The sequence below is a fragment of the Vidua macroura genome, chromosome 8 (assembly GCF_024509145.1).
Source record: "Vidua macroura isolate BioBank_ID:100142 chromosome 8, ASM2450914v1, whole genome shotgun sequence".
Taxonomy (NCBI): domain Eukaryota; kingdom Metazoa; phylum Chordata; class Aves; order Passeriformes; family Viduidae; genus Vidua; species Vidua macroura.
This window is the reverse complement of record NC_071578.1, coordinates 29564943-29575973: the sequence shown is the minus strand read 5'-3', so window position 1 is coordinate 29575973 and position 11031 is coordinate 29564943. Positions and strand designations below refer to the sequence as shown.

General features: G+C 39.0%; 1 protein-coding gene across 1 annotated transcript in view; it reads right to left on the bottom strand.

Annotated features, from left to right (window-relative positions):
- CABCOCO1 (ciliary associated calcium binding coiled-coil 1) overlaps positions 1–10182 on the bottom strand; it is a 133632-nt gene extending 123450 nt beyond the window's left edge. The window contains exons 1-2 of the mRNA XM_053983226.1: positions 10156–10182; positions 5682–5822 (exon numbers count right to left, since the gene is read on the bottom strand). Coding sequence (XP_053839201.1) covers positions 5682–5822; positions 10156–10182 — 168 coding nt within the window. The remainder of the gene's footprint in view (positions 1–5681; positions 5823–10155) is intronic.
- Between the last annotated feature and the right edge of the window lie 849 nt (positions 10183–11031).

Genomic DNA, 11031 nt, shown 5'->3' with positions numbered 1-11031 from the left:
AATGTAAGGTCACACAAAATTTGAAATGAGACTGTCAGTCTGTAGGTAGAGATAACAGTTGAAAGGTGGTACACTATAAAAGTGATGACCTAACCCAGCATTTTTAATTAATTAATTAATTAAATTAAGCAATTTTAATTAATTTTGGGAGATGGGAAAGGCCTCCAAGCCAAGTAAAACAGGTCTGCATGAGTAGCATCTGTAGTAGCAGCTTTGAAGAGTGGAACTAAAAATTGCTCTAAAATCTTCAGTCTCCTATACATCTAACTAATATTATCCTAAAATAATCAGACAGAATGAGTATCATCACAACTAATACCTAGGCCTTACAGAAGGCTCCAGAAGAACATTATAATAGATTTACAGTGTAAAAAAACTGGTTGAATATTGCTGTTCTTTCATTTTATATTATTCAGAATAAACTGATGTTACAAATTTGAAGAATGTGCTTGTCTTAATTTTATCTGACATCCTGCCTAAGTGCTTCACAATTTCACTCCCCTGATAGAATTCACAAAAAGCTTGTCTTCCACAACAAACTTGGTAGAAGTCTTGTTGGAGCATCTTTTGGGATTGCAAAAGAAAATGGGATGCTCAGCAAGCGCAGCACATGAACCGAGAAAGCTGTCAGACACCATAACTCACTGCAGGCCTCATCCTGCCTTCAGTAAGCATTCACAATGCCACAGTTGAAGAGCACTACTATGGCTGTAGTATTACGAGAGAAACATAAAGACAGGGCTCATTTTCTCAGGCAACCAATTAGAACATTCAAAAAGCATTTTCCAAAAAGATTTATCACAAATGCCAAACTAAAATACTTTATTTCACTCTTTAGAGGTCAGCTCTGAAGCAGTTAGAGGTCTCTGTCACTCTGGGAGGTGGCTTTTTCATCTCCTTTCTCCATCCAGATTTCACATTGAAGTGAAATCTAGTTGTCTTAATCCAGTAACAAACCAATGCAAGTTAACATTCTGCCTTAGGAGAATCAAGTCTAACCTAAAATTTAAGCTCCATTGTGGCAGAAAAGAAAGAATTATTTTGTGGTCTAATCCAAGGAATACTAATTCATTTTAAAAAACTCTTACACGCAGAAAAATGAGAGAATGCATAAGTAAGATATGCCACAGGGGTAGCCTGAAGCCATATGCCAGCAAGTTACTCTGCTTGTATATTATGAGAATTTTTATCCATCTAATCAATAAGAAATGAGTAGTTACTATGGCAATTTCTACACTACAAGGTACTTGTGCTGCAGTAGAGTATGTTCTAGAAGGACAAATACACTTGCCACTCTGTTATGTAAATTTTTGCACCTTTTCAGTGTTGCAGTACAGTGTGTAAGCTAGAGAACAGTGAGAAGGAAGAGGTGAGAAGAAAAAAATGAGTTAAAATATAGTGTAGTTGTAGAGGATGGCTTGGGAATTCTTAACTGACAATAATAGATGCCAGGTTAGAGCAATCCACAAACATTCAAACAAATCAGAGATTTTGCAGATCTTTATTTGAAATCATGTAATTAGTAATGAAACTAAGATTTCACTACTCTATTTCCTTTGATTACCTTCCTCCAAGTTTAAACTAATGGGGCTAGAGAGTAGTCTCCCTTATACCACCATCAATTCATACTAATATTGCTCTCAGAGAATAGCAATACACTGCAGTAGCCTGATTACAATGAATGTATTCCCTTCAAGCACAATACTCAATAACCTCAGAGGGACTGCTGACACAGAACAAGCATAAAAATTTACTCTCAAAATACAGAATAGAAGCATAGGGTTCTTTTAAAGGTTTGAAAATAACTGATCTCAATAATCTTTATGAAATACACAGAGAAACTATATATGCCTTCCATAAAATATTTATCACAAATCCATCACCTTGTATTTTGCATTTTTAATTTCCCCCCTACACCGCTTCAAGATATTATCCTTTTTCAGGTAGTAGAACAAATGCTGAGGAGAAACCTAAACCCTACAGAGGCAGGCAGCTCCCTGCAAGAGCTCAGATAGGAAGAAATGTCATGGCTGAGTAGGGAGACAAATTAAAGCTCACCACAAGCGAAGATGGGCCAATGATTGTAGCATGAACCTGCCAAAAAACATGGCTGGGAGAAAAGCCTAAATTAGCATGGGGACAACTTCAGATGGGAGAAACAGCCACATATGAATGCAGGGGTGTAAGAATACTTTGAAGCTCCCAATAACTTCTCCTAGAATCCATACATATACACTGTGAAGTTACAAGTGAGTTTTCTGACAAATAGATGCACCCAAGAGATGTTTAGATTTTGATGCCCTTTTTCTGAATGAACAATGCTGAGAACTGAAAGTTTATGTGACTAAAGTTATGGGAGTTCTTTTCCACAGGATTCAGATGCAACTGTATTTTCACTCATAATATTGCTGACTCCAAAGTTACATTATAAAGAAATACTAATTCCTATATCAGAAGGCTCTGAGTTTCACTGTAGTAACAAAAACACACCCCAAAACCTCACAGGTAGATGATAGTTAAAAGAAGCAGTAAGTATAATCCACAATAACATGTAAGTTCAAAATAGATATTTGAAGTGGGACAATGCCTTTGAAATATGAAAAGAATTGAATAAAGAGAGACCCTACATCAAAAGATGATGAGCTTAGGCAAACCTTGTGAAGGCTGGAAAGTTCAGTGGTAGTTGTCTATCACAGGGCAACAAACACTGAAGTAATGGATAAACAGATGCAGACAGAAATCCCAATCTCTAGCACTGCACAAAGGAAAAGCTGTTAAATTAGAAGGGCTACCTAGTGAGCCTGCCCTACACACACCATTATGAAGGAGTATACTAAGAGACTGGCTGCTTCTGGAGAAGACACTCAACCTTCACACTCTGCCTGCAGCTTATGCATCACAGTAGTCGACATTTAGCCACTTGAAGACTATATTTGGATATAGTTTTCTAGGACTCTGGAAAGGATTCACAATTGGACAATTAGGGGATTTAAAAGGGTTCTTTGTTTTCTCCCGACTGTGTTACCTCAACAGCACACTCATCAGATGATTTCAAGCCCATTTCCTTATTAAAAAGGACAAGCTACATCACTTTTTCCACTGCAGAAAGAGAACATGAAACACAAGAGGTAGACTGGCCTAGAGACAGTCAACATCATAAAACTAGACCTGGAAAAGTTTTTATTCTCACCTCTTGGAAGTTGACTGAGGTCCTTAAAGCCACAGAGCAATTCCTCAGAAAATATCATGTAACATACCTACCAATATAATAGTTCAGAAGTCACAGTATTTCCCGTCACTTCATTAGCTGGGTACAGGAAATAATGTCCTTCTGAAATAAAGGACATAGAAGGGAAGACTTCTATTCTTTCTTCCAGAAAAACTTTAAGGCTTGTGTTTTGAAGGTAGATGGAATACCATACATGAAGTCTCTTAAATTAATGCCTCCTTTAAAAAAAAATCTTCAGCTGATGCCATTTTAATTTGCACCAAATGTTTTTGTGTCTGCCTCCATACTGCTTATCCTAGACAGTACTTTGTTAGAGTGAGTTGTCCTTTTAGCCAGCTCTGCAGCCAAGGTTCTCTTTAAAGCAGTGAAAATGGAAAAACATGTGGCCTGTAAGGAAACACAACAGGAACTGACTACACATCTAAGCTACTTCTTGAGAACTGGCTTTTCCATGGATATGTTTCCAATCATGAACTTCAGCAAATTTCCATTTTGCTATTTAAAGGGCCTGGCACTTGGTTTCAACAGATGTGCCATAACACCAACTGTTCACATCACATGAAAACCAAAGCTTTTTAGAAAAGCAACTTCATTGTACTTCACTGAGAAAAGTGGTACCTACTAGGAACTAGAAAAAGCAGTATTTTTCCCACAGAATTGTTAGGTCGTAAAAGGTCTGAAGCATATCAGCAGCTCTTGGATCTCAAATACAATATAGCCATGACAGAGCATAAAACATGTCCTGTGGTTATAAAACACCATGTGCTCGCCACTTTTAGTATTTTACACTCCCTAACCTTCCATTATCTAATTTCTACTGTGTATTGTCCTATTTATAGGCTTCAGGCTCTTTTCTAGTTACTTTATTGTCATCAGAAACAATTGCTTCTGCTTGCACTACTTCCTTACCTCAGATTTATACTGCCTTCACAGTGTCTAGAAAAAATAAAACAGACCACCAATTAACAACCCAATCTCACAAGAGATAACCCACAGCTTCACAGTGTGGTGAGGAGTTAGCAACACAGCTGTCATAAGCACCTTGCAAGATCAGAGGTCTGCGCAGAAGCAAAGACAATATAAAACATTACACTCAAATTAGAGCATGAAGGAATTTATCCTAGGATAAGTCACTCTTAACAGTTTCATGGAAAGTAAGATCTTGAACTGTACAAATGTTTAAAAAAAGAAAACATATTATAAAAAAATGAAGGAAAAAAGTCCTTCATTGGGTCATTATGGCAGCAAGAGTAGTTAATTCTCTTTGTTCTACCTTTCTTCTTTGTCTTGCAAAATTACTTTCATCTCCTTGCTCCTACACAGGTTTGGTTCCAAGGAGCTGCATGGACAAGGATCCCTTGTTACTACTTTTCTGAAAGATAGGTCCCAAACTACAAAAAACCTGAAAACAAAAGCGAGTAAATCCCACTTCATCTCCCTGCAGCTGGGAACACTAGTTAAAGGGAACAGAAGCTGTATAGGCACTCTTGTCCTGGTGGAATGCAGTGTTACTGTAACTGGAGATACTGCTTTGTTAGGAGAAGCAAATAGTCACATGAACATGGAAAAGGGGATATCGCCACAGGGAGGTTCTCAGTTACGTACAAAAACATGCAGCTGAGCCCTCTGCCTGCACATTTCAAGGAACCAGTGAGGGACCATGTCTTCAAAAACTTAGTCACATTTCAGATAAAATTAAATGGCATTTCAAGTGCTTTGCTTATACACAAAACTATTGCAATGAGGCCACAGGCACTGGGAGGGAAGCAGGGAGAGCAGAAGGGTACTCAGTTAGAAACAGGGCATGCATTTACACCTTACTCTGGAGCAGGCAGAGATCCTGGTTAACCCCAGTGTTACCATAATCAAATTCTTCCTTAACAACTTTGGCACAATTTTACACAGCCATGGAATAACATACACCTCTTCACAACACACACCTTCCATGTTGAAAAGACAGGTAGGATTCATCACTTGTACTTACAATACCCTTGCTTTCAGTTGTCCTGTAAATGGGAAACCTTCAGGACAGACTCAAAAAGGACAAAATCCTATTAGAAGGGGCTACCATCCTCTCTACTGCATTCAAGATACAAATGAATCCTCCTAAATCATCCAACTTAGAAAGTGGCGCTTGGTTTTCCCTTCTCCTTACTGTGGGACTATATAAGTTATTATTAACATCTTTCTGAGTCTGCCTTGACCAAGAGCATAGGAAAATTTTACAAAATAACCAGCTTCTGCATTCACAATTTCACTATCAACACAGTAGAGCAGAAAATGTTCTTACCATGCCAGAGCGGTCCACTTCATAGCTAAGAACCCAAGAATACATACAAACACATAGGCACTTGACCTAATCTAATTCCCCACCTGCAACAGGCAGTTTATACCCTCCAAGCTGCCAGTTCACCAAGTCCCTCCCTTCCTCCTTGCAGCTCCCGGGGCTCACCTGGTGGCAATTGGCAGCTCCTTGATTGAATTCAGCAGAAAACCAAGCAGCAGAGGCAGGGGAAAGGAGGTGCTGTGCGTTGCTGCATAAAATCAGCTGTGTTGCCTTACAGACTAATGAATGACAATTCACATAACCTAACTGGAAAGAGCCAGATCAGGAAACTATTTCTATGCTTAACTGTTGAACAATGAGGCTTGCATTTAGTGGATTATTACTGACTTGAAACTCTCTTTTCTCTGTTGCTGACTCCCACAATGTGATAGGAAGATTATCCAAGGCTATCTCTGTCCAGTGTGGAGCAGAACAGAACAGAAGAAAGCTCTTCAGATTTGCCTGTACTTGAAAAGTGTCCCAGGAAGGAAAAACAGCAGTAGCTGGATTCTTTCCTGGTTTAAGTGAAACAAATCTATTCAAAATAAGTGGTCATAACTGGAACAAGAGACTATGAGACACTGATGAGAAAATGGAGCAGAGAACTGACCAAAGAGAGATGAATCCTTTCCCCAAGTAGAAAATGGCACCTCTGCTAGTTTTCCATTGTTCTCCCCACGTCTCTCTATTTCCTTAATAGCAAAGAGGATTGGGATCCCACATGGGAATGACAATGAAGACCTCTTTGGCCTCATCCACTTTGGGCTCTGACTGAATTCAAATGTGTCTGGAAAAAAGATTAACAAGGAGTAACTAGTACTGCTGTAGTTGGCTTGTGAGGAGAAGAAAAAAATTGCATTAAATCACCATTTTAGAGACAGGTCTGAGACTTATGAGATTTTTTTCTACAGTGACTTATAGTCCCCTCTTTTCCTTGGCAATTTTTACAAGATATAAAGTTCTTAAGGGCTCCAGAGCTTGCTTGAGTATCACGTGATTAATCTAGTTTTCTATTTGTCTATATTCATATTTTCAGCCACAGTAAAAGGAAAATAATAAAGGCTAGATATGGAGAGCACAAACACAACTGTGTAGTGAGGGTCTTCTAAAACCATCCCAGTCTGTCAGGCCATAGGTGCAGAATAGTCAGTAGTGAACAGTTTGCTATTCATGCTGCCTTATGACTACAACAGTGTATCAAGTGAACCCTCATGTTTGGGTAAACATGAGTTTTGCTAAAGATCAATGATCATTTCTGACAGTCATTAATTATATAAATGACAGGGTGTTGTGTGTCTCAGCCACCAACTTCTCTAGTTCTGTTAGACTTTGATATTATAATTATCTTTATTCATCTCTGCAAATAGACAACTCTTCCTTTGGAGGCTACAGATTTTTTTCTAATTTCTTCATACACTTGAGTTTCAAGAAATGGATGTGCCACTTACTGTGCTTAATCTAACAAAATTTCTTTGTCTTGCAATTTACTGAACCAAGATTTAGCACTTGGTCTAACACCCTCAGTCTCACTGTGGCAGCTGGTGCTGTTATCATAGAAGATCAAGTCTAGGCCTGGGCCCTCAGTGTTCAGTAAACCACAAGTGCAAATTAAAAAAGTGCTGTTATTCCTTCTCCTGAGCCTCTACCAGGAAGCAGTCTTCCAATCTGTTACAAGCATACCAGCATAAATGTTTGTTGAAGTTCTGTACACAATGGTCACTGCATCTCCATTCCAGAGCACAGAACTTCCTCTGCAGAGCCAGGTGACCAGAGGGAGGGAACCTGGGGGAGAGCCTGGCAGGCAGACACGTGAGTCTCTGCAGCCTTGGTTCATGTGTTAGAAAGCTATGAGATCCAGTGTGAAGCACAGCAGAGCAATGCTAAATAGAAACTGTTTCAGAGGTTTTCAGAGCATGACAGGATCAGAGCTTTTACAACTCACAGCCAATCAGAATGGTCATACACCTTCTTCAAATTCTTTGCAGCAAGAAAATGGCAACCCCCCAGGTTAGTTGACAGCCATGGGGACCTCTATCTATCATTCCATGTATCATTCTTGATTTGTTCAAGCTAATTGTCAAAGATTTATGCAGTATCCAAGATGACTCATTAATTTCTTTCCAAAGGTTTCCAGCATTAGTTGTCTGAGAAAAAGAGCATGTGAACAATCTTCATCTAAAGGAGCTGAACTAAAAAGCAATGCAGTTATTAGTAAAAGCAGCAAAGTGTCATGATGATACACTTATTTAGAACACAAAATTACATCAATCACCATACCATTTGCACCTAAAAACCAGCTATGTAATGCAGCTCAAGTCAGCATACATATAAATCTAAATGTGGCTAATCACATTAGTCTGTCCACACAAAATGAAATTACCTGTGACTAATACTAACACAGATGAAACTGAAGAAAAATATTTTGTAGTGCAACATGATCATCTCTTTGGGCTGCACTCAGTTTCTCACTGGTTTGGAGGTGAAGACAGTAAGAAAAATAGGACCCTTATGCTCAACAAGGCTGAAAGCTCAGCAAGCACACACACTAAGAAATTATTTTGCCAAAAGACAAATTGTTCAATATTTTGCAAATATTGTTTTGCCCCCTGAAGGACAGTTATTTGGTTTGATACATATCCATGATCTCCAGGGAACTACACAGAAACAAAGGTGCAGATAAAGATAGAGAGAACAGTAATGAAGTCAGATGTCCTGTGGTCCTGATGATATGCTTTCAGATCACAAAGTAACTACTTCTAACAGCATTTTACTCAGTAGAGATAGACACAGCTCAGAAGTAGAAAACTGGAGATGTCTGTGAAAAGGCCAAAAAAAAGCTTTTTCTTTTTTTAAAAAAGCAATTTATACCATCTGAGGATGTAGCTGAACATATAACCATATCCTCATCAAAGACTTCAGGTAAGGGCTAACAAGTGCTCACCCACAGGTGAGTATTTTAGGAAGAGGAACAGGTACTAGTGGTTACAAAGATCTGGTGCTTCCTGAACACACATCAGCACCACTGTGGGCAATTGCTGTGCAAGGAAGGAATATCCCCAGCTAGACATGCATTGTGGTGCTGGGGATATTAGTGACTACTTTAGGAAGTGTGATTAAAACATTATGCTTTTTCTACTGGTAGCTATTAAGAAAGAAAGAAGTTTCCTAGCCTCCTCATTTTAACACACAGAAAGTACAATTTGGTGCCACATGTATTAACCACATAAAGTAGCCTTAAGAAGCAACTACAGATCCCATGACAAATGCATGTTATGCCAGAGACAAGGGATAGTTCAGCAGGCTTTTCTGAGTCTGAACTCTACTGAACAAATGAACCTTACCAAACTGTCTGGAAAATAATGGCTTCACACCTCTTCAAGCTGCACAGGCATTAATGTAGAGACAAGGAGAGATGACCAGGATGGCTTGAAATTTACATCATCAAAATTAGTTCAAGCCGGACCTAGAAATGAGAACAGATGACTGCAGCCATGTAAGACCTCTTTTTTCTAAGGCCAGGAACAGAAATAAATGTCCTAGAACATCTGAGCTGGATAAACCAGTTTCCAGCACTCTTCTGAATAAAACACAGTGAAATGGACTGCCTCTAGAGAAACTGAGATGTAGATTGAGTACCAGCCAATAGTATATATTTAAAAGCAACAGCTTCATTCAGCCAAAGAATTCTTTTTGGATATTTTTGTTGTTTAAATGAGGAAGAGAGAAGCTACTGGCAGCCTGCCATTGTAATGTGATATCTTGGCAGGAAAACACTTTGTGTTATATCACAACCATATGGTGGTGGGAAAGATTTTTTTCTATTAAGTTTCTGTAATAATCTGTTCCTATTTTTAATGCAGCCTTTCGGCATAAGACGAGTATGTTTGCTTCTCAGTTCTGTCACAGGAGTTGTTAATGTACGGTTACACTTTTATACCTAATAATGGCAAATATTAAAACATTGCATTTTCAGAGGTACAATTAGCTCTTCTGTTTTGAAAAGGTAAATGAGCCCACTGATGGAATGGAGCTTCTGGGAAGAGATAACCCTGGTTTCCCACAGGATGGCACTCCTTTTTTTTAACTCGAATGGATGAGAATACTCAAGTAGGTATGATTAAATGAGGTCTGGCTTTCTTTGGTAACAGAGGAAACAGGAAGATGTGTGGGAAGTTGTCACTTGCATTTCTGTCCTCAGCAGCTCAACTCCATTTTAGGAACAGCAACAATAAATAGATTTCCTATTGCTAGTATAAAGTCAGAGCAAGTAAATGCTATAGGCAACTGAATCTTTCATACATTCTTAGGACAGGTTCCTGCTCTAGCCCAGCTAACTATCTCCCTCAACATGTCTAGAAATCAGCAGGTAGAAATATTAGTGAATTCAAATTTTTTAGATTTGTATGTCTGTACTTTGACTCCTGTTGGGATAAGCCTCTTATCAGTATGAGGGCACAAAGGAACTTTTGGCATATGAATACTCCCCAGAATCCAGTAGCAAACATGTTTTTTACTATTCTGTTCATGTTTCTAACTTTTGCAGGCTTCTATCTTTGCAACACAAAATAAATAAAAGTACATAGAATTTCTTCTCCATTACCAGTAATCCAAACACCACCACAATCATTTTTGCAATCACCTTTTTTGCCAAGGAAGTTGAAATACAAGATAAGACACAGAGGTACTTATCTAACAAAGCTTTTTCCAGCACAACAAATAAATTTCCATTAAGGGTTCCTGAGGCAGATGCCTGCAGGATCCTAGTTCAGACCACATGAAACCCCTGCAGCTTGCTGTTGCCCAGACAACTCTGCTTGTACTCCCAAGAGTGCATAAAGAAGTGGATGGGTACCTGGATTATGCCTCTTCATGGAAGTTCTTTGGCCCTGTATGGCTGCACTGAAGCACAGGAATGAATTAAATAATAGCCCAAACACTTGCAGGCAGATGAATGCGAACATCTATGGAATTAGGCAGACAGAATAGTTTCTGGCATGTTTCTGACCCATGTAAAACAGTATTCTCCCCTACAGCCCCAGGGTGGGTGTTTGAGCTGTGATGTCCCAGGAGCTGTCCCCAGCCAGCTGGAGGAGGCTGGGAGGAAGACTCTTGGGCTTTCCCAACACATGGAGGTCCAGAGAGTTTTCAAGGGTGATTATTTGCTGTATTGTGCCTGCAGTCCTCAAGGCCTTGATATTTTCATAATTTCTGAGAATTAATTTAGTAGGAAATATGTAAACTGTGCAATTCCCATTGATTTCAGCTCTTAGTTGATGTCAAGAATGAGTTGCATTCCATGATTGAAAGGAACGAAGTCTGGCCCACATTTGAATTTGTCCCATGTTCTTCATGATATTTTTATTATTTGGATGCCTACAAAAACCAGAAAACAACAGAAGTACTGAACTCTGGAATGAAAACCCATAGGGAGGAGTTTGCGAGAAAATGATAGAAAATTCAACTGCTGTGACTGGCA